The following is a 24803-nucleotide window of genomic DNA, read 5'->3' as shown; positions in this document are numbered from 1 at the left end:
ATGAATGAATGAGTTTTTCTTTTTCTCCACAGCTTTCTAAATTCCAGTCTTGGGTGCATGTCACCCCCTCCTGCCAGAAGATTTCTCATAGTGAAGGAACAAAACGAGAGACCCTCACAGAGGTGGTCGCCAGGGAGGCACGGCAGGAGTGGGCATTCAGTGTTCTTTAACATGGAATCCTAGCTGACTGGCTGTTCTTCTTCCCTTCTGCTCCAGAAAGATGGTATGTAGATATTTCCCTTCTTTTCCTGGGAGAGTTTGAAAGTTAACCTCTCCCAGCTCTGAAGTTAAGAGAAACTATTAACAGTTTTTTGGTGGATAATGACTTTGGCTCTGCATTTTAATGGACTCTCTGAAATAAAAAGAAAATAGTATTTGAGGAGAAAGGGAATATGTCTGAGGAAAATACGAAAAAAACAGAAGGATATCTGCAGAAAGAAAAGAAGTGAATGAGTGAGGCGTATTGCCAGAGCAGGTCCTGGGAGCCTGGGCGACTCTAGCAAAGTTGACCCAGAAGGAAGAGGGCCTGCTGCCTGGGATGAGCCAAGCGAGGAGGCCAAGCAAAGGGCCACCGGCAAGGCTCCGGTGCCCAGGAGCCAAGGGAAGCTGTGTCATCACCCTCTAAAGCTCCCCAATCTCCCGAGTTAAGAACTTTCCATTGTCTGTTCCCAAGCCTGTGCCAGGCAATCCTCCCAACAGTTCTTAAGAAGGATTTGACATCTTCAGTGTCCTGTAGGAGTGACACTCATCATTGTCACAAGGCCTTACTGGGTCCCCAGTAATCACCCATGTGGACACACATCTTTCTCCAAATTAAAATACCCAGAAGCCCAAGAAAAAAGGATTGGGTCCTGAGGGAGTAGGGATGAAGGGGTCCCACATATACATACTTCTAAGGGCTGAATTGAACTCTGAAGAAATGTCACCCTCATCACAAATGTGTCACACAAATAAGCCGGCTGTAGAAGAGGCTCAAGTTGCCCACCTCTACTGGGTAGTGTTATTTTCATGCAAGTGCTATTCTTAAAGACCTTGCATTATTCAAACCTTGACTATTGCAAAGATGAATCCCAAAAAAGTTTATTTTTTGGAATTTTAAGTTTCTCCAAATTTTGTGCACAGAGTAAAACTATTAACACTTGTTACATCACCCTATTTCAAAAGCACATAATTCAAGTTCACATCAAATTTATAACTCACTGATGGACGTGAAGGTGAAGTTGTGCTGGATAGCAACAGCAGCCCAGAGAAGGGGCAGGTCACAGCCTTAACTACCATCCATCTGCTGATGACTAACACTTGCACATCTCCAGCCAGGTCCCGTCCTTGAAACTCGAGTCCCCCAGATCCGATGCTTTATCTTGTAGGATAACTAACGGCATTTCAACCTTACATGTCCTAAATCAGCTTCTAGCGTCTCTTCCTAACCCACTTCTCCCTGCCTCTCTAAATGGCAACTCCTTGGTGCTCAGGCCATAGCCCTGAAGTCATCTTCCATTGCTCTTTTTCTCTCACAGCCCATGTCCAGTCAGTCAGGGACCACTTTGTCCTCTACATTCTGTCTCTCATCACTGCCCTCATTGCATCACCCCCTGCCTGTTCCCCCTGCTTCAGTATCTGTCCCCCTACAGTGCACTTTCAACACAGGAGTCAGAGAAATCCTGTTTACACAAAAGTCAGATCACGCTGCCCAGCTCCAAACCTTCTAATGGTTTGCTCACTCAGAGTAAGAGTCAAAACCTTACAATGGCTCTTAGGCCTTATGCAACTCCCCTACCCCCAACGCCAATCACCTCCCTATTCTCATTTCCTCTCACTCGCCCCTCCACTCACTCTGCTCCAGCCTCCCTGGCCTTCCTGCCACCGCAGGGTCTCTGCACTGCCTCCTCCTTCTGCCTGGAAAGTTCTGCCCCAGATATCCCGATGGTTCCTCCTCTCCTCCTTGGGGGATTGGTTTAAAGGTCATCTTCTCAGAGAGGTCTTTTTCAACTACCCTATGTAAAATCATAATCCACCTCCTTCCTGTCCCACACCTTGTATTCCTCTTCTCTAACATTTCCTCTTTTTCAATACTATTTATTCTCCCAATAGACCATGCCATTGATTTACTTACTTAGAACGAAAATGTCTGCCCCTCCGCCCAATTCTAAAATTTAAACTCCACAGGGGCAAGGATTTTTGTCCGCTGTCACTGCTTTATCCTCCAAACAGAGAACAGTGCTGACATGTACCAGTCCCTCAGTCATAAGTGCTGAATGAGTGAAAGAATCACATAATTGACTTGTAGCAGCCCTGATAACAACCGGTAGGTTCATCATAATATGCCTATATCATGGGAACCATCAACATCTAATTTGATGTCTTTATAGAAGTGATTGTCAAAAAAAACCTAACCGTTAAGACCATCAATAATCACCTGAGTAAACGACAATTCACAAAGTAATATAATGGCAAACAGATGAAAAAAGTTCCCCTCCACTAATAATAAAAGAAATACAATAACAACAATAAAAACAATAATGGCAATACTCAATACTGGCAAGGGTATATCAAGAAGATAGCACTTTCAAGAAACACTAATATGAAAGTAATTGTTACAAGTTTTCTAGGAGATTCATTGCCTTTTTAAAAAAAAAAGTTTGGAAATTTTATCCAATAATTATCCAAAATCCAATTTTATCCAATAATTACACTTCAAATATTTATCCTAATAAAAGAATATGAATGAAGACAAATAAGCATATACAAAGACACAAACTGCAACATTGTTTATAATAATGTCTCTGTTTTGTTCACTGCTGCAGTCCTCAATTTACAACTTCTGGCACATAATAAGCACCCCAAATTTGCTGAATAAATGAACAAAACAGCATATTATGCTGCCATTAAAATATTTCTGAAATACTTTGATGGCATAGGAAATGCCTACAATATGATATTAGCAGAAAAGAACAAAATTCACAGTATTATTTCAACTGTTGAAAAGTGCATAGGAAAAAAACACTTTGAAAGAAAAAACTCCATAATATTAACTTTAGCTGGGTGATAAAAAATATAAATACTATTACTGTCTTCTTCATATTTTTCAATAGTCAAAATTTTTTACAATGGATATTATAGTGTAAGCACCTGACAATTAGCTGCTGCTGCCTTTTTTTTTTTTTTTTTTTTTGGTGAGGAAGATTGTCCCTGAGCTAACATCTGTGCCAATCTTGCTCTATTTTGTATGTGGGATGCCACCACAGCACAGCTTGATGAGTGGTGTGTAGGTCCACACCCAGGATCTGAACTTGCGAACCCCAGCCCACCAAGCAGAGTGTGTGAGCTTAACCACTAATGCCACCCAGCCAACCCGAAAATTAGCTTTTTGGATTGTAATGTAAGTGCCTGACATTAAGCTTTTGATTGCCAAGGCAACCACTTCAGGACATCCATCTCAAATAAACACATGACAGCTCCACAACTAGATAAAGTGCCAGGCTGCCCCATCCATGAAGAGCCCCTTTTTACAAAGCTCTGGTTGACCTAAATAACTGACCATTTGACTGACCTCTTGCTCTTCCCTTAATGCACTTTAATTTCTGTGCTCATGTTTTAAATTCACCAATAAACAGTGAACCCTTGAAACTTAGGTGCCCCACCCTCAAACCCAATAAAACCAGAACCCCAGGTACATTCTCTCTCTGTCGGTCTGTCTGTCTGTCTCTCTCTCTCTCTCTGCCATGTACCCTCCAGGACCTATAAGCAGCAAACCTTGATTTTTCAAAGTTCCCTAATGGTTGTTGCTGAGCTGCATCTTACAATCATAAGAACCACAAGGGCTGGTCCAACCACAACATTGGCTCTGAAAGGGGAAATGTCCGTGAGCCTTGCCACAAGCAGCATGGGCCCAGGTGAGTGCCCCCAGGCATATTCTAGCAGATAGTAGCACTATTAATAGGCTGGGACCAACCCAAAATATGTTATGTATTATTTCTAAAATTAAATGATACATAAAACCTGGAGGAAACCACATGAGCAGAAGCATGCAGAGAGGAAAACAAAGAAGTGCAGAGAACCTCAGTGAAGACACTGGTCAGTGACTTCAGAGCAGGGGGACAGGGCTGGGCAACGAGGCAGGGCCATTCTGTAAGCAAATATGGGGTGTTCAAGATTTATGAACAGGTGAAGAGTGACATCATCAGTGCTGTGCGATAGGAAGATCTCCCTGACAAACCACAGCCCACGGGGCAAATCCAGCCCACCATCTGCCTTTGTAAATGACGTTGGAACACAGCTGTATCCATTCATTCACGTATTGTCTGTGGCTGCTGTCATTCTACAACAGCAGAGCTGAGCAGTCACAACACAGACTGAAATGCCTGTAAACCCTAAAATATTTACTATCTGGCCCTTTACAGAAAAAGTTTTCTGAAGCCTACAGGATGTATTAGGGAAGGGAGAAACTACAAGAAGTGAGGACGTGATGACAACGGCCACCATTTTAAAAGTGACATGGAGGATGACAGCTGCAGAGATGCGTCTTGATAAATGTCTGTATCTACAATCAGATGGAAGAACAAGGCTCCTCTTCAAGGGTGAGAGGCATTCATGCTTTAGACAGTTACTACCATTTTATATGATTACTATATACAAGGGCAGCAGGAAGCAGCAGCAACTGCTGGATCAGTTACCTGTAGGGTCGGGATTGTAGAGACTGGCAGCTGTTGCTATGGGTCCTGGTGGGTGGATGGCGCTTGCTGAAGACCTTTGACTCGCAATCAGGATCCTGCTCTTTGCAGATGGTAAACGGGACATTGCTCCCAATCCCAGCTGGGGTTTAAGGAGCATGGCCGATCGGTAGAAAGTTGGAGGAACTTCGTAGTGAGTATAAGGAGGAGAACAAAATTCTTCTTTTCCAGGGTGTTCTGTAACCTAAGATAAACAATCAGAAGCTCAATCAGAGAACTTCACGTCATAGGATGAACACTGAACACGGTCAGGAGAACAAGGCTCCAGCAACGACCACATCGGCACCACTGAGTGGCCCCATCACAGATCACTTACCTTCTCTGGGCCCCAATGCCTTTCTTCGTCTCTAAGTTGACAATACAACTAGATGATCTCTCAGGTTCTTCCAGTTCTAATATTCTATGAGTCGATATTTCACTGGGAGAAAAAAGAACTCACTCTCTAAGATTTTTAAATTTGCTTGCTACAAAATCACTGGAATTTGTGCAAGTAGCCAATATATAAATAAGTAATGTTAATGAAGCAAAGAAAGAATTTAGCAAACATTCATAGAATTATGAAAGTTTCATTATTCCTAAGGAGAAAAGGCGCAATTTTTATGGTAACCCAGTCTGATAATAAGTAGATGAACTTTATCAAGTTATGTTAAGTCTTTACTAGGCCACTTAGGGGAAAAAAATGCATTGTTAATGAGGGAGAAGAGGCTATTTAGAAGAATAGAGAAGTTAATGGAAAAATGTGTTTTCAGGCTTCTACAATCTGTTTACACAATTAAAAATGAGAGACTGTGAATTACCTCCTCTGATTGTCTTCCCTAGTAAGGTGGTGCTCCCCAAGAAACGTTTGAGCAAGTTTCACTACAAGGCAAGTTCAAGCACAGAGTCTTAACTGCTGAATTCAGAGCACCAGGAATAGTATCTAGTACGTAGCTGAAGTCAATACGTATTAAACGAAGGAAGCACGTTTCCATTCTTCCCTAAATTTAATAACGTAACATTCCTGTCACTTTTTCCTGTAGTTAACAGTTTAGACTAGAATACAACTTTATGGCTACCTTTTATATATGCAATTCTGTACTCACAAAGCTTGTTCATATTATCAGTGTTTCTTCATATTAAAAATGAAAAAATAACTAATTTATTTCCTTTAAGTTAAAAAACAATAGTACCAGAGGCTACATATGAAAAGATACATCTGATAATTAACTCTGCTTTAAATCACAATACATTTAATGTGTCAAACTTATATCTATTCAGGAATCACAAGCATTTAACAATATTCTTTAATAGAAGCTATAAAGCTTTGATCCAAGCTGTTGAAGAGAGAAACCCTTAATCTGATACTTTTAATGCCAAAATAGATACAAAGTTCTCCTTAAATTGACATCATTGAAACAAAAGATAGGCCTTTAAAGTTTTATCATAATCACATTGTAAAATATGCATGATTGCTAGAGTAGATAGATTGATTTCAGGCTGCAGCAAATTACATTCCTGTGAAAGAACATTCTACATCTGCTCTCTGATAAAAATTTTCCCATTCTTTACCTAGTCTCTTACTATTAATTTTTGGCCTCTCTATTATACTCATATTTCCTCTACTTTTTACTTTTAGTTTCTAAACTTTTGATGCCATTGCTCATTGCTCTTAGAGGGTGCTCTCATGAAGAAATGATTATCACTTCTAACCTACATCTGTCAGGTTTGGGGGATTGCAATATGCTGACCTCAGTAATTCCCCAGTTCTTTGAAACTGGATAGTTTTCAGGGGTAAAACCCATCACGCTGTCACTCAAAAATGACCTTAACGATCTCAGGAACTTCAATGTATTAAAATCAAAAACAAATGGAGACCAGCCTTGAAAATTCCCCAGCAGACAAAACCAGTTTAGTCATACAAACAAAGCTTAATTTAGCTTATTTTGGAAGACTAACTTGACCTGCGTCATTTCTTGCTTATGCCTCTGAAAAGCATAAGAAAACTTGAACTGTTTCCCAAGGTTAATATGAGGTAATTCCCTCCAATTCCCTATCATTTAAGAAAATTCTAACATTAGATCCAACCACTGCGAAAAACAAACAGTCACTGTCTCCACCTACACAAGCTGCTTTATGACGACATAACCCTAAGCCTCATTCCACGTTCTGGTTTGAGTACTCCCAGTATGCAAGCTGTCTTTTTGGTGTGTGCACAATAGACATTTACTATCTCGGTGATTCATTGGTTTTACTTGTGTTATTTCTGAACTTTTGATGAATGCCTGTCATTTTATTGGGTAATTTGTCTCTGGTAAGATAACAAATCCTTTGAAAAGGTGAAAAGTATGCCTCAGATGCCTAATCTGTGCATTTTTAATAAAACAAGGGAATCTACAAAAAGCTTCACACTCTTTCCTTTCATCTTTAGTGACAGAACACAACAGGAGTCACTGCATAGTCATAAACACAGAAAGATGAACCCCAAATGGTTTATTCCCTCCTTTTCTACTGGAGTATTTAGAAAAATAATTTTGAAAGCAAACTAAAGAATCCCTGTGATTTCAAACTCCTAAAACCAATCAAGGCACACAGATAAGTTCTTACTGGACTGTCCCTCTTCATATGGGCCCTGTGCTGACTTCAGTGGGTCCCGGGCTGGGGTACGGGGTAAACGCAGAGGCTTTGCTGAGAAGCCACTGGGAGGGCTGCAGGGAGAGGGCTCGTGATGGCTAATCTTATCTGTCAGCTTGGCTAGGCCACAGTACCCAGTTATTTGGGCGAAGATTATTCCAGATTTTTCTGTGAAGGTAGTTTTTTAGATGAGATCAACATCTGAATCAGCAGACCTTGAATAAAGCAGATTACCCTTCATAACATGTGTGGACCTCATTCAATCAGTTGGAGGCCTTAATAGAAAAAGACTGACCTCCCTTAAAAAAGAAGGAAATTTGCCAGCAGACGGCCTTTGGACTCAAATTGCTGCATCAGCTCTTCCCTCGGCCTCCAGCTTGCTGGCCCATCCTTCAGATTCTGGACACGCTGGTCTCGACAACTCTATGAGCCAATTCCTTAAAGTTTCAGTAGATACATACAAACATACCTATGCAGGCTCTGTTTCTCTGGAGAGCCCTGACAAACAGCGTCCTTCAGAAATGAGGTGCAACAGGGAGTGGGAAGGGAGACCAACCCTAATCCCACATCTGTATACTGCAAGCACACCGCCTCACCCCTCCACTCTCACCCCTGCTCCCTCTGCCCACCTCCCTACACCAAAAATTCAAATGGCTCCCCCAAGGGGTCAAGAGAAGGGAGAGTCCCTGAGACCTCAGGATAGCTGAGCACAGAAAGCAGTCCAAACAAGGAAGCACACTTGATGGTCCTAGCATGACAAGATCCAAGATCATCTTCAAAGCCGCTTCTGGAAACCCTAAATGTCTGCGTTGTTCCTGCCAACTGAGAAGAGCCCCCTCACTCAGCAGCACTTACTCTAGTCTCCTCCACGTCTACTCGCGAGCTAACCAGCACGAGTCTGTCAGGAACGAGGGAAGAGTCTGATGCTGGTTTGGGTTTTTATCCTTAAGACCTTCCTATTTTATTAAAAAGATATATAACTTCTCCAACTGAAAAACATTTCTGTTGTAACTGGTCAGAAGCATGCTCTTTTCCTGGAGACTGGCTGAAGCCATCCTGCGGCGAGTTCGGGCACACTGGCAGGGGAGGCGGCTTTGGATCTCCCTGTACCGAGCCTGAACACAGGAGGGGCCGCCCTGGGTTACATCAGGTGGCAGCTACAGAAGCCAAGGTCAAGGGCCAGCCTACTCCTCACTTCTGATTACAGAAATTAGCCCAGCACCACACTAGGGCTTCTCTGCTCTATCTTGTAGACTGAGGAAAGGGCCTGGGCCTCATGTTCTGATGACAGCAGAAAACGGTCCTCAGATACAGTGGCTGGTCACAGTGGCACTGCTGTCCCCATACCAACGAGGTCTCTCTGAACCTCTCAGAACTACTAAAGTCACTCAAACACCCACACTATCCCATCTCCTTGAGACTTGGGGTGACTTCTAGAGGATTAAGAAAATATTTTTGGGAAAAGTGTGCATATAATGGAGAAATTGCTCTATATTTTATGGAGGGAGCAGAAGCAATACAGAAAGGAAATATACAGAAGAAAAATTAAGAAGGGTCACAGAGAAAGAACTGCAGACAATAATAGGATTTTTGCCTCTATATCCAAATAAAGTTTCTCTCATGAATGTGTTTTTGCAGAGAAAACTCTAGGGGATCTTTTTCTGGGGGGTGAGGGCAGTAAATTATTTGAAGAAATGGTACAAATGAAAGAACGTAAGTGAATGTTCTGGTACAACTTACAGAAGAGGTAAAGGTGACCCCAATAGGCATACACTGCCTTGGTGCCCAGAGCAGTCACCCCACTGGCTACAGAGAAGCGAGCCTAAGGCTTGACTCTCCTTATTGCTCTCTCACAGGGTGTGCTTGTCTAAGAGATGCTCTGCCATGCCAGAGCTGGGGGGCCCTGTCTTTCATAAGTTGGTTACTTCTGAGCGATACTTTGAGAAGAAAGAGGTTCATTCATTTATGTGACCAGCTTTGGTACCCACAGCCCTGCGGAGGCTCAGATGGCTGTCCCCCAGAGGCCTCACAAGGAGCACCCCTGCCTAAGTGAAGAGCCCAGGGTTAAGAGCCCAACCTGCAGTCTCAGAGGCCCGGGTGGCTTCTGGGAAATTTGAGAAAGACTCATATTAACCAAGCTCAGAGACTGACATATGAAACCAGAGTGGCAATTTGTCCATTCATTGTTACTGAGATGCCACTGGCCTAGGGCCAGAATCTAGAATCCTCTGTCCAGGACAGGCTCTCTCTGCAGGCTGCCGTGTGAGAAGCCCACTTCAAACAGGACACCATGGGCAGCTGTGCACAGAGAGATGAGCCCCTGCCAAAGAGACTGGGCCCCCAAACTCTCCCATCAGTGTCCTCTCTCCAGAGATGTGAGGAAGCCTCTCCAGGAAGCCCAGGGTCAGAAAGCAGGAAGCGTGTGTGATTCAGTGCTAACAGCCCAGCCCAGGGAAGGACAGACGGTCAGAGCTAGCTGGGGTACCTGGTCAGTGCTAGCTTTGGTCAAGATCTACTCTGAGAACAGGTTCACTTCTTCCTCTGTGCCAGAGCTGACAACTGCTGTGATCACTACAGTCCACGTCAGTATAGTCAATCAAGCCAGAGTCCAACTGTGGACTCACTCTGTCTCTAGGGAGCTTTGGTTGACTTTTTTTGGATCCAACATATACAAGTTCATAATACAGCTATTATTCAACATTTCTTGGGCATGTATTTATGCCAAGAACTGTTCTAAACGCTGGGGAGACAGCAGGGAACAAAAAAACAGAAAAAGTCCCTGCTCTCACAGACTTTACATTCTAGGTGATGCAACAAAAACAAGTATATATGTCAGTATATATGTCAGGTAGAGATAAGTGTTAAGAAGAAATAAACGAGAGAAAAGAGTCTCAAAGGGAAGAAGAGGTGGCCTCTCTAATAAAGTGACATTTGAACAGAAACCTAAAGAAAGTGAAGGTGAGAGCCAATCAGATATCTAGGAGAAGAACATTCCAAGCAGAGGGAAGTGCAAAGGCCCTGAGGCAGCTGAGGGAAACAGGAAGAGCGAAGGAAGGCGAGGAAGTCAGGGAGGTAACAGAGCTAGACTGAACACATCCCAAAGGATGAGCAATCCTATAGGCATCAGCCTCTGTCCTGAGTGGCCTGGGCAGACCTGAAGGGTGATAGGGAAAGGTGAGATCTGATCCAGCCTTCCTTGTAACTGATCGCTCTGGCTGCCATGAGGAGACTGCCTCCCGGAAACAAGTTTTTCTGAGCCCTGGGAGGATGACTTGTCACAGCACCCAGGTGCTGAAAGGGTAGCACAGAGGGACCTGGGAGCATCTCGGCGCTGGCAATGCTCTGTGGCCTTAGATGAGTTACTCAAACCCCACCAAGTCTGTTTCTTCCTCTATACAGTGATAACAGCTGCAACCCCAACCTCCAGAGAACTGCTGTAAGGGTTAATGAGGACCCACCAAGATTAAACGCGTGTTATGTGGGCCCAACACATGGCAGGCACTCAAGTAAACATTAGTTCTAATTAGCATTTTGACTTAAAGAGCCCAAACCTAACACATTATTTTCTACCCACTGTTCTTCACACGCATGAATGCGAGATCCTCCCACAAGGAAACATTCCCCCTGGGAGGATGAGGTCTGACCAATTTGAACAATGTATTTATTTTGGATTTTTTTTTCCAGTGACCTGGCTTACAGAAGAACTAGGCTCACTAATTTAAACAGGGAAGCTAATTTAAATGCTTACTTATCTCTAACTTCATATGTGAGATACTGAGTGAGATTTAGATGAATCTCCCGGGATGTTAGATCCATCTCATTATGATCACCAAACTCTTCTAGTCAAAAACACGCATTTGTCTACAATCTCCTCTAGTCAAAAACATCCATTTCTGGACAAGTGCATCCATCAAAATCTGCAATTTGCTAAGAAAGGATATTCCGTTTTCACAAATCATCAAGAAGACGAAACAAGCTTTAGGATGTTCAACCTATACATCGTACCACAACACCACGCTCTTACCTCCTGCAAAAACTTTTCACTCATTTGGCTGAAATGGTGTCCCGGGGGCTTGATCCCTGACACCATCAATCCAGAGCTGAAGACCCTGGGCTTCTGCAAGTCTGGCTTGAATTTCTCGTAGAGGCTGGCGGCCGGCTTCAGGTCCGCACTGGCCGCCTTCTCCTCTTTGGGAAGAGGCACGCTACACGTGGGCGGAGCATAAGGAAGCCCCACTGGAACCAGCGACGCGTCCACCTGGCCGAGGGCCTGGGGGTTCCTCCTGATGTAGGTGATGATCTTAGGCCTCACATGCTTGGGTTTGGGCATAATGATGGGCTTGGGTTCTGTCCTTTCTTCCGTCTTTTCCACCTGGCGGCTCTCCGTCCCCTCCTGTGTGGAGGGTGCGTCCTCGGAATGTGTGAAGACGGGCTTGGGGATCCCAGTGGGGCAGGTGTTCTTGTCAGGCACTTTCGGGGAAGTGGTCAACAACCGTGTGCTGTCGGTAGAAGGTGGGGCAGCTGAGGGTGACCCCGTGTCCACACTCAACACGCCGAAGTCCTGAAAACTGCTACTGGGTGGTGTAGGCTGGTGGGTCACATTCACAGTTGTCTCTGGGTGGAGGGGTCCTGGGACATTGAGAAGAGAATCTTTTCTTGCTGGGTTACTTTCAGTCTTAATTGCATTTTCTAGAAGGTTCCTACTTTCGGCAACAGATGTAGTGATCTCTTTGCTCTGCCCTGCTTCTGAGCTGCTGCTTTGAGGGTCACGGGGCTCAGGGACCGCAGCTTTGCTCCCTCCAACAGAAGGATCTGAAGTGGAAACTGGAGCACTGTCCCTGCTCCCAGTGCCCAGCACCAGTCTCTCCTCACTGCCATCGGAGGGCCTGCCATCAGCTGGATCTTTAGGAATAAGAGCTACATGACCATCACCTGGGGGAACGCTGCTGGACGCCGTTTCACCCAATTTCCTAGCTGCACTTGGTGAAATTTTGCCAGTGGGCTGATTATCAGCGGCTCCCAAGGAAGCAGGGCCCTGTGGGGGACTGGTGTGAAGAGGCCCCCCCTCACCTAGGCTGACTGCTCTCTTTTCCTGCTCGCTACTCCTGCCTCTTCCCACGCCAACATGGTGGAGACTGCCGTGTGACAGACGGCTAAGTGCACCGGCGGTGGCTTCTTGCTGTGCTTCCCTACACGGCCCCTCTCTCTCTAGGGGTAACACACTATCTTCCTTAGGACATCCTAGACCCTCCGCCTGGGCTGACTTTAATTCCTGCACGGCCCTGGGTTGGACAAATTTCAGCTCCGTCCTGGACTCGGCCTTTCCCTGACCTAATTGTGCTTCTGGCTTACTCGGGACCTCCTTTGATGCTGAAGTTGAACTCAGAGCATGCTCTGAATGGGCAGAACATGATGTGCTCTTGTCGTTGACTTTCGATACATGTGCCCCCTCCATCTGGGTCTCCGAGGAGGTGGTCTCCTTGGTTTCTGAGGTAGATGGTTTAGGATGATGCACACTCTTTCCCTCTGAGGTATTGTCAGCTGAAGGAAAAGCTACCCTTAGAGAGGGGGCTGCCAATGTCTTCTGTGGCCCCTCTCTACCGTCAGGCATGTGACAGGGGGCTTCAGGGGAGTCCAGCGGTGTAGGCTGAGGAAACTGCCGAGTCAGGCTCCCAATACGCTCCTTTGTGAGCGCGTCCACTGCAACAGCAATGCTGCTTGCTCGTTCCAAGGAATGCCTTCTCAACTCCTCATTGTCAAGGGTCTTTGCCAATTTATCCTTTGGAACATGCCGGGGAATTTCGGCATCCCTTTTAGCTGAAACCTCTAGACTGTACTCGCCCATGACATTCCTCCAACTTGACAGACTTGGTCCCTGAATACTCTGAGGGGTCTGTGGGATATCTGTGCCTCTCTCCATTGTGTGCTCCTCATTTAGCTCTCTATGAACGGTTGAAGAAGATTTAAAATCTTTCAGGCTCGTGGGGCCAGCCTGAGATCCCTTCCCAAAGCCCTGAAGTTGGTGAAATTCCTTATGGAAATGGGTACCATTTTCCGGCTCACTTGTATTTGCATTTCCAATTTCATCTCTCAGGTCACATGTCTCAGACTCATCACGAGAGGAACTGACCTCCAACATGATTTGATTGGCATTGGTATCTCCCAGACTTAGGATACTCTCATTATTATTTTTCGCTCCATTTCTGTTGTCCCGCAACTGAGTGTAATATGATTTCTTAGGGGCCACTGGGACACTCATTTTCAACCGGTCAGTGGGGGCTGCCTGCCATGCAGTCCTCCTTAATGGAAAGGGGCTTCCTTCAAGCTGCTCTTTGATTAATAGGAAATTCTCAAGCTGCTTGTCACCCCCTGACAATGTCACATTGTGATACTGCTATAATCATTTTCAGAGCAGTTTTAAAACCAAGCATTGTCTTGACATACAGCAGGATGACTTATCTGTTAGGTTCCTGCTGAATGAGAGCCAATTAGTCCATGAGACCTAGAGAGAAATAAAAATAAAATCATGTTAAATTGACAGAGATTCTCAGAAGAAAAAAGCACAGTAAACACAGATTTATTCATCAGTTTCAGAATATTATTTAATTCACTTGATTTGCATATTTCTCAAAAACCTTTCAGATGGGGGTTCCTGATGGCCAAATATGGGAAAACTGAAACATCAAAGTGATCAATGTTAGAAATAGATTATGAAAACATATTAAATCTTAAATTTAAATTTCAAAAATCTACAAGTCCATACTGATACTGATTCAAAAGGGTGGAGGAAAAAAGAAGGCTCTTCTTCACAGGATATCAACTAATACACGAAAAATTACAGAATTAGAAAAGTCATCATTTTGTAATCACCAGAGTAATAATTATCTTGGGTAACGGACATCAATGGTTGAAAAACATTGGTTGAAAGATTGGGGAACAGGATATTCATGGAATCACAAGGTAGCATCCTCCAGATGACTTTATTTCTTACAAAAGAAAAATTTTATCTTTACAATGGAGAAACCTGCTGGGCAGCACGTTAACCAAATGATCAAATTTAACATCATCAGTAATGGAAACTGACACCACGTGCTCCTGATTCGGGGCATTCTCAGTGCCTCACATCACCTGTGTAGCATCCTTGCTACAAACGTTCAACCTGAATTTAATCATGAGGAAACAATCAGACAAATTTAAAATAACTGGCCTAAACTTGCCCCCAAAATGCCAACAGATGTCTACATACAATGCATGATCCTTGACTGGATCTTTGATTTTTAAAAAAGTTAGTAAAGGACATTACTGAGACAATTAGAGATTTAAATATGGATTATATTTTAGGTAAAGGTATTTTATCAATGTTAACTTTCTTGGATGTATAATACTATTGTGATTATATCAGAGATAATCTTGGTTCTTGGAAGACACGTGCTTTTAGACATGACATGTCTTTTAACATGACATGTTGTCTATAACTTACTCTCCAGTGGTTCGGCAAAAAGAAGAATGTGTGTGTGTGTGTGTGTGTGTGCACACGCGCGTATGAAAGAGAGAGAGAAAATGCAACTGTGCCAAATGATTACAATTTGAAAACATGGGCGATCCACTCTACTATACCTACAACTGTTCTATAGGTTTGAAATTTTTCAAAATAAAATGTTGGAGGAAATTCTCTCCCAGCCTCAGGGCCTGCGTGATCCAGCCCCTAGACACCTTTATAGCCTCATCCCCACTACTCACCCTCCTACTCTCCAGGCTGCAGCCACACTGGCCTCATTCTGTTCCTTCCTCCCTGCATCAGGCCTTTGCTAATACTCTTCCATCTGCGTAGAATGTGGACTCTTCCCCCAACATTATTCTTTTGTATTCTTCAGTTTGCAGCATAAATACCACTTCCTCCAGGAAGCCTTCCTGAGGCACTAGAATAGATTAGGTCCTTCTATAATGACCTTTTATAATATCCTATATTTTTACTTCCAAAAAAACCCTTCAGATGTGCTAGACACTGAAGAAAATCTTGTTTAATACCTAGCATATGTGTTAGGCACTTAATATGTATTTGTAGCATGACTGAATGAATGATGAAGATCAATGTTATTTCTACTCTCATAGAGCTTTAAATCTAATACAGTATTTAAATTTCTATCAAAGTAGACTCACAGATCATCCCTAAACTCAATTCAAGGCTAACATTATTTTATCCACTACTATGAATAAATGTGAATAACGTGAATGCATTTTATTAGGCACTGGGGATGGGAGAGTTTAAAAGTCACAAGGTTCTGCTCTATCCCCAATTCCCCCAATGGGGAATCAAAGTTAACAGCCTTCCACAGCTTCCTCCTCATTCACACAAACTTATGCGAGTACTCACACATTGCACAGGAAACTCTTCTCACGTTTTCTACTGAAGTAGGTTACATAGCAACCCAGTTGTCTTCTCTTCATCGTTTAATATGTTATTTCATATATTCAAAAGAATACTTGTATATTCATACAGATATATACATTCATGTATACATAATACATACACATGTACATATGTGATAAAGCAAAATAACATACTGAGCACGGGAGAACCTAAGACTGAGAAATCATCAATAACTTGTAGTCACCTCCATGTTCCTCTCCAGCCCAGCCCCCAACTTTCCTAACTTAATTTTTCACTTGACAATCTGTCTTGGGCATCCCTAAAAATTCAGTTGATGGGGCTCTCCTTTCGTTTCTTTTGCATCTATTACATAAGCATGTATTCTTTACATAAATGAGGTCATTTCCTATAAGCTGGCTTTTTGTCAGCCTTCTTCTTTTTATTTGCCCCTTCTTCCCCTCATCCCAAAACACCCTAACATCCTGATCCAGGTCCTTCCCTTCCTTTCCCCATGTTCGTATACTCCTATCCAAATACACACACCTGTGTATTACACGGTGTGCGTTTTCATTTCCCTGCCACACTGCTCTTCTGTTCTTTCCATGCCGCGCTCACTGTCTTCATTCTCCCACTCCCTTCTGTCTCCCACATTCTCTTTCTCCTTCTCTGTCTTCCTCCAGGCCTGCCTTCAGAGAGCCAGGGGCACTGCCAGCTCCAGCCTTGGCCCAGTAACAGCCCTCAAGCCTAAGAAGGTGCTGACACTCTGCTCCCGGCCTTGGGTCCCTGACACACAGAAGATTCTCAATGAACCCACATTTCTTTATTTATTCAATTTTAAAAGTGTTTTCCTTGAAGATACACATGTCCTCTGGGCACAAATACAAAAAGCATGTAGGCAAATCAATAAGATGTCAGTTTAAAGGAACACTGTGCTCTCTGGGTCAGGTAACAGGTATGCCAGAAAGTCAGGGAGAGCAAGAAATTCCACAGACACAGGCCATCCACAGAAAGTGAGCATCTCTAATTCTCTGTGGGCAGAATTATAAGCATGAAACCAAGAGCCCTCTTTGGTTTGAACTGCTGAGACTGGGAGAAAGAAATGAATTCTCAGCAGTGACAGCAAAACCAGAGCATCATAAACCACAATCCACAACGTGATTGCTCCAGAGTGACAAACACGTGCAAAATCAGTATCTTGCTAGAAAGCGTTGTATTTTAATTTTTAAAGAATTACATAATAAATGTTCTTTGTCTTTGTCAGTAAACAATAAGTGTTACTCATTTGTAAGGGGATGGAAAGCTAGAACCTCCTAGGGGCCAAGTATTATTCTCAGCACTAAAACATATTTGCAAAATTTAATTTTTAAATTATAATTAATTCTACTTAATCTTAAATTTTAAGTTAAGCTATTTAATATTTGTAATGGTCTCCAGAGATAGATCTTAACATCCCCTTATTTTTTTTTCTTTCTCTCCAGGTAAGGAAATGAAAGCACAGAGAAGGTAACATTCCCAAGATCGCACAGCTAAGAAGTGGGAGAGCAGGGACAGAGATAGGAAGGTAAAATCCATGCAGAAAGTGGAAGCTGTAAAAAGAAAACCTACTTATTGGTGGAACTGTATAGATCACATAGGAAGAGTAAAAGGAAAAGTCACCATCATAAGAACAAGAATAGAAAAGCAAATCCAAAGACCAAAAAGGAGAAAATGTCCACATGAGACAGGAAAAGCAAATTTTAAGATCTTCTTCAACTACAGAAGGCAAACCAAGTGCAGGAAGTAGTTTCCCACTTCCTTCCCTTCAAGACGCTTCACACCTTCTCCCAGAGCTCTATCATTTTGCCAGAAGACAGTCACAAAGTCAACATGAGGAAGAGTTTTTTCTGGATCTGGATTTCAATCCAGGGTACTCTACCATGATAAACATTTTTTCCCCACTATAAACATGATCATAAAAATTTAGACTCATAATACAAGAGCGTGTGATGAAACAAAAAATGCAAACATGTCTACCAACCGTGCTAACCCCCTACTCGAGGTGCATTTTCCCAGAGTGAGGCATGTAACGTCCATGTGCTTCACATCCATGAATAAAAAAGTTATAGACAATGGCCTTAGAGGTAAACGGTAGCTTATCTTGGAAAAAATCCATTGAGTCCTAGCTCCGAAAGAAATTTAAAGAATTTCTAGGCTCCCTGCCTATCTGATGCTTGATAGGCTTCCAGTAGTTCCCCCTACTGCTAGGGTGAAAATTCTAGTGTCAGGAAATCCACCAGCTCTCTAGGCAGCCCATTGCACCTCTGCACAGGGCCACTGCCAAACTTGTTCGGAGCTGAGATCTGCCTCCCTAGAGTGGAATAATGCAAGCCTTCATCCCCTGGACAACCCTTCAGGTATCTGTAAAGAGGTGTTAGGCTCCCTTCCTCCCCCAAACCTATTCTCCTTGCTCAAGAATTCGGACTCTCCTAACTGCTGGAGAAGCTTTTGAAAACTCCCACCATCTAAGCACATACACCAGGGAGCCTGAAGTCCCTCTTAATAGGGTGCTCAGAGCTGCACATAATACTTCAGACCTAGGTGCATTATCCAGGGCCATGTGGAAGCAAGATTTCCATCCTCCCAGCTGTACATCTAACCACACAATCTAAGACAGTGACCTCTTCATGAGCATATAAATCACCTTATTAATTCCATATGGCCAATTAGAATGCCCAAGTACCACATGAGTTACTCCTAAACTACACCAACTCAACCCTAGAAATTTCTACCTGGCTTTTATCACCCTTGGGTAGGACCATAAAAATATACCTCTTGAACTTTGTCTTGCTGGTCTAAATCCACTGTTCCATCCTATTTAAAATATTTTGGGGCCCACCCTTAATTTTTCATCCAAAATATTTGCAATCCATTCCCTTTTCATATCATCTTCAAAGAGGTAAGTGCACCTTCCATCTTATCGTTCCTTTCACTGAAGCAAATGGCAGCAGAACAGGGCAGGAGACGAGGCAGCAGCCTCTGGTGCCAGGGAGAAGTAGCTCCGTGATGCTCCTCCTCTGCTCACCAGCACTGCTGCTGCACTCACAGAGGCACTCCACCCACCAGGCCCCGCAGCCACTGTGCACATCGTGTCCACAAGAGCCGCATAAGAGAAGAAACCTTGTCAAATGCATTGCTGAAATAATCAGAGAATCACCTCTCATCCAAAGGAAAAGAGAGAAAATGAAAGTGAAGAAAGAAAAGAAAATGAGGCTTATCTACCATGGCCTGTTCTCCACACTACCTAACATTCTCCTAAGGACCACTGTGTATTTTTCTCAGGACCCATAACTCACCAATCACCAGTGCTTTCTAAAACCCACTGAGGGCTCAGCATCAGGCTCACTGGCATGTAGATGGAGCACCACACCCTCTCCTTGCCAGCAAACACAATTGTCTTTGCCCATCTTTAATAATCAGGCATGTCTTCAGCTCTCCTCAGCTCACAATCTCTGATAATGGTTTGACCGTCTCATCCAGAACTTTCTTCAGTTGAATGCATACACATTTATGAATCACTAAGCAGACTGATAGCATCCAGATGCTCATACACAATCTTTTTATCCATCTTGGGCTTCAATTTCCTGTTACCATGTTTATTCTGTCCACTTCAGTGTGGAAGGCTTTCTTGGATAAAGGGGAACTCAGTGGGTCCACTAGCTCTGTGCCATCCACTAATATGACCGTGGGTTAACTTGACTAAACAACAGGCTAAAGCCAAACTCCTCAGCTTGACATTCAAGGTCTGATGAGCGCTGGGCCCACGTATCTTTCCAGAATTAATCCTCTTTACTCTTCTGCTTAAAATGCAGCTGTCCAGTAAAACTGCCCTCCCCACCCAATAGCTCCACCTTCTGAGCTCAAAGGCCACCTCCTCCATGAAGACTTTCTAAATTTCCTCCTCCTTCTCCCCCTAAAAAGGTGGAAAAGGAGCTAGATATTGTGTCTCCATGTCTTGAATCCCCAGATCTTTCCTTTCGGCAATGTCATACTACATTTTTTTAATTATAGTTTTATATCGTATTTTATTATAGTTGTGTCTTTTTATTACAGTTACACATCTTATTTTCATTATAGTTACATGTATCTTATTTCCTTTATTAAAATATCTCACTAGGTTGGAGGTTAACAGCTGAGACATGACTGTTTCCCACGTGGAGTCTGGGACAGCACTTTGCACATAGTAGGCCCTTGGGATGAAGCGATCTCCTCCTAACTTGAGCTCAAAACAGCAAATGTTCACATCACCTTCAATACAGCATGGGCCCTATTCTTTTTTTTTAGTCTTTTAAAATGGAGATTATAAAGCCACTCTCCCCAACTGGGTAACTGTTTAGGCACCCCGGGAGGGCTGTACCAGAACATCCAGAGGAGATTATATGGAAAAATACATTCTGATCATCATTGTTTGATTTATGTTTGTCATAATATTTAATTTAATTGAAAAATAAATAGAGGAAGTTTGGGGGAATTTTATGTTATTCAAAAGGGGCATGGATTTTTAAAAATTGAAAACTACTGCTGTACAGCCCTCCTTAGCTGCCAGGCCTGCTGTGGAATGCTCTATCAGTTGTGAATTTTCATATAAATATTCCAGCGCTGTGCCTTTGAACATAAATGCAATTCCATCTGACTTAATAAAACTTATTTGTCAAAGAAGTTCCAACTGAAACTCCTACCAAGCAAGAAATTATCCTTCAGAAGAACTTTAGAATACAGAAAAATGTGTAAGTTATGAACCCAAAATTTAACAGTAAATATAATAATGATGCAAAAAGATCAACATCCCAACTTTCAATTTTAGTTGACATTTTTACTGAGCATGTACTTGGGGTCTATAATGTTCTACCACATTTAACAGGATAATTTTATATGAAGTTACTTGCAAATATTTACATACAACTCTACATAGTCATCTGCTTTAGAAAGTTCTGTGGTAATCATTCCTCTGTGTTTCCTGCAATTATAACTACCTAGGAATAGCTAGGTTCTTGGTCCTATTTCAGAACATTGTTTATGTTTATTCTCAACAGGCACAATTATAGGTCATCTAAAACTTGATGCACCGCAGACTAAATGAACTTTACAAGTTCAGTTTCCCCACAAGACAGTTGAACGTTGAACTCGCGGCTGGGGGATGGTAATATATGTTCAGGGAAGCTGTAGCTCTCTGTGGTGCTGAATTCGGTGAGAGCGTGCCGAATAATGGGAAAGGCAACAGCTCTCCGAAGCCTGCCTTACTCTCCTTATCCAGGTACAGAACACCAGCAGTACGTCACACTTTATTCTAATATAGAAACAGGACTGTGTCCAGAAAGGATATCTTTTTTTTTTTTTTTTTGGTAGCAGAGGCTATTTTATTTTTATTTTACCTCGAGTAAAGAGAGTGAAGAATAAATAATAAAAAAAAAAGTGAAGGAAAAAAAAGAAGAAGAAAAGAATAAAAATAAATGAAATGCTGCTGTTTCCCCCTTTATAGAGGGCCAGGAAAAGAAAGAACTTGATTTTTCAGAGGTTAGACCAACCTGACATTTAAGCAAAATATTACATTAACTGATATTTAAAGTCTCTCCAAAAAAATGTTTCATTTTTCTGCAAAAGAAGCCTTGTTTTCATTTGCCAATAAAAAGCAGTTGTTTTACCCTTTGAAAAACAAATCCTTCCTTCCTTCCAGGACAGAATTTCACCAGAAAACATACGGTACTCATTCCTTGCCTATTATGCTTAATATTTATTTTGTTTTATTTTTGTCTTGAATGATTTTCTTTTCAAAATGGAAATACTTACATTGCCAATTTTAAAAGAAATAGATCTTCGCTGTATTTAAAAAAAAAAGAGAAAATATACCAAAGTCCCCTAGTCCCACCCCAAGAGAGTCTGATGTGTAGTATCTCAGATTTTTTTTACACTCAGGGAATGAGTTCTGTAACTCCAGTTTTTCACTTTGTGTGTCATGGACGCCTCCCCACAGAAATACATGTAATAAATACCTTATCATTTTTAATGGCCACTTTTACCATAATTTACCTACCAGTCCCTCTATTGTTAGACTTTAGGTTGTTTTCAGTTTTTGCCTTTTAAAATAAGTCTTCACAGAAAATTGCTCAAAGCACATCCTTATTGCATCCCTTCTCTCCTTAAGATGCATCCTAAAGGTGGAATCACTATGTAGCCCCGGATGCACATTAGCTTTTTAAACCACAGCTCTGAGCTCCAGGAGGGGTTTTTGTTTTGTTCACAGGTGCATCTCCTGTGTCTGGGCTATGCACCAGGGCTTGGTACATAACGGGTGCCCCACAATGATTTGTTGAATAAATACTTACTGCACTCAAGAAAAAAAAGCGTCAATCTTCATTCTATCTCTATTTTCCTGTTCCTGCTCCATCTTCTCCCTCTCAAAACTCTTCATAACTAGAATGACCAGATCATTTACCATTCAAATAGGGACATTTCTTTTCTTGCTTTGGACTTTTTTCCAATTTTTTATTAGTATAATTTACATATAGTAAAATTTACCCTTTTTATTGTATATTTCTGCAAGTTTTGGCAGACGTATATAGTCTTGTGACAACCACCACCACAATCAAGATATAGAACAGTTCTGTGAGCTCCAAAAATTCTAAGTCCTTTCGTAGTCAACCCTTCCCTGACACCCAGGCCCCTGGCAAATGGTGATCTAATTTCTGTTCCTACAACTTTGCCTTTTCCAGAACGTCCCTTAAATGTAGCTATTCAGTGTGCAGCCTTTGTGTCGAGCTTCCTTCACCTACCACAGTGCATCTGAGATTTCTCTATCAGTAGTTAGTTCCTTTCTATGGCTAAATAATATTCCCTGCTACGTCCCACAGTTTGTTTACCCATTCCCCAGTTGAGAGACATTTGGGTTATTGCCAGACTTTGGTAATCATAAATAAAACTGTTACACACATTCATATGCAAGTTTTTGTATGAAACTGGAACAATTTTGAGAGTTCAAAAATGCTAAACCAGATAGAACGCCATGACACAGGTGTAAACTGGACATATGGTCACCCTGTTTAGAACACTCTTCTCACCACTCAAGATTATCTGACTCTTGTGCTTACTTGCCCGTTTATTATCTGCCTCGCCTCATCCTACATAAGCTCCAGGAGAGCAGGCATCTCCTCCTCTGTTCACTGCCCTGCTCTCAAGCCTGTAACAGTGGCTGGCACACAGTGAAGATTCAAAAACAGATTTTAATTGATAAAGTTCACCCAACACTAGGAATTTATTTTCAACACTTGAATAGCACTAACATTGCCAGGTGCTGTTTTTAGGGCTTTACTGCATTTAATCCATATAACAATCCTGTGGCTAGATATTACTATCCCAATCTACAGATGAAGAAACTAAGGCAGAGAGAAGTTAAATAACTTCTGAAAGTAAGTGGCAGACCTGGAATTTGAACCCACAGTCCATGCTCTTAAGCCACCATGCTAAGCTTCCACAGAATCATCAATTTTTAAAGTTGATAGGTTAAAAACACTTGTTATTTTATTTTGCTATTGCTTCATCTCTAGTGAGGATAGTTCATTTCATATGATGTTTGCTGATTTGTATTTCTTCCTTCACACTGCATATCTCTGGCGTGAAATTATTTTTAACTATTATTTTTAATGGCAAACATGGGAGACAAGCTATTGCCAGAATTCAGATTTTCTCAAGAGAGAATGAGATATTAGAACTTTAAGGACCTGTTCCAGGAACAAGGGACAGATAAAAGACCTCTTGCCTCCCACCCACCTCACCATCAGTCCCCAGCCTTCCCAAGTCTCCCAGACATGAATTATTGGTGCCACCATCTACCTCATCACCAAAGCTGGAAATCTAAAAAGTTTCCTTAGCCTTTCCTTTAATTCACACCCCATCCATCAGCGAGGCTATCACATGGACTTCCAAAGTTTGTCACCAGCCTGTCCACTTTTCCCCATTTCCACCACCACCACCCTCTCCCATGTGAGGCACTTATAAATCTCCCACCAGATCTCTTGGCTTCCACTCTTGTTTCTCTAAAGAGCCATTCGCCTTTCACGGGGCAGCCAGAGTAATATCTTGACATGTTAATCAGATCAGGTCATTTCCCTGCCACAAACCCTGCACTGCTCTGACCTGTGTGGCCCTGGGAAACCTCTCTCCTCCTTCACTCTCTTCTCCCACGTGACCCTCCCCTTGCAGCCTGCCCTCAGGCTCCACATCACTACTGTCACTGCTTTGCATGTTCTCCATGCCTGGCTCTCCACATGACTGGACTCTTCTTAAATGTGCCCTCCTCAGACAGGCTTCCCTGATGGTCCTCTCTCCCCAGCCACAGCCCCTTGTTGTTTCTTTCATAGCCTTTCCCAGCTATTCCATGTGTTTATTTGTTCATTGCTCCCTCCCAATAGAACATACGTTCCAGGAGGATAAGGATCATAGAAACTCTGCTCACCACAGATCCCCAGTGGCCAGAACGGTCCCCAACACACTGAAGGCACTCAATAAATCTGTATTGAATTAACTAACATGGTGGCAGAATTGAATCTTTCCTAATTTATTTAGTTCTCTGGGTGATGCCTTGCTGAGCATACACGAATCACAGAATCACTGAGTGTTAGAGGTGAAAAGGAACTGAGACATTAATTAGTTCAACCCTCTGGTTTTATATGAGGGAACTGCAGCCTAGAGAGGCTCTGTTACTCAAAGTCCCACAGCCAGGACTTGTCACAGCAGGGGGCTCCTCACATCCCAGTCTAGTACTCATCCCCCTAGGTAGACCACAGCCACCCTGGAACAGCTTCCTGCATTAGGAAGTAAGAGAAACAAGGTGACGAGGAGACAGGACTCAAAAGGGCTCTGAGATGGATCCAATTTATTGAGCATCAACCGGAAAAAAATAAAACACAGTACAAGGAGCAATAGGATATAAAAGATAAATTTTAAAAAGGTTCTCATTCTCAGAGAAATCACAATCTCCTGAGGGAAAAGGGATCTAACGTCCATACAGCCAATAACTAGGGTAATCAAAGCAAAGCGAGGTGTAATAAAACACGCTGTTA

At 42.6% G+C, this 24803-nt stretch overlaps 1 protein-coding gene across 12 annotated transcripts in view; it reads right to left on the bottom strand.

The window, feature by feature from the left end:
* MTUS2 (microtubule associated scaffold protein 2) overlaps positions 1 to 24803 on the bottom strand; it is a 559486-nt gene that overhangs the window by 367493 nt on the left and 167190 nt on the right. For all 12 annotated transcript variants that reach the window (XM_070240202.1, XM_070240203.1, XM_070240201.1 and 9 more), the window contains 2 exons: positions 11365 to 13842; positions 4674 to 4914 (listed from right to left, as the gene is read on the bottom strand). In XM_070240202.1, coding sequence (XP_070096303.1) covers positions 4674 to 4914; positions 11365 to 13599 — 2476 coding nt within the window. In that variant the 5' untranslated portion in view covers positions 13600 to 13842. The remainder of the gene's footprint in view (positions 1 to 4673; positions 4915 to 11364; positions 13843 to 24803) is intronic.

Source organism: Equus caballus, chromosome 17 (assembly GCF_041296265.1).
Source record: "Equus caballus isolate H_3958 breed thoroughbred chromosome 17, TB-T2T, whole genome shotgun sequence".
NCBI lineage: Eukaryota > Metazoa > Chordata > Mammalia > Perissodactyla > Equidae > Equus > Equus caballus.
Note: the sequence above shows the minus strand (reverse complement) of the source record. Positions and strands in the feature narration are given on the sequence as shown.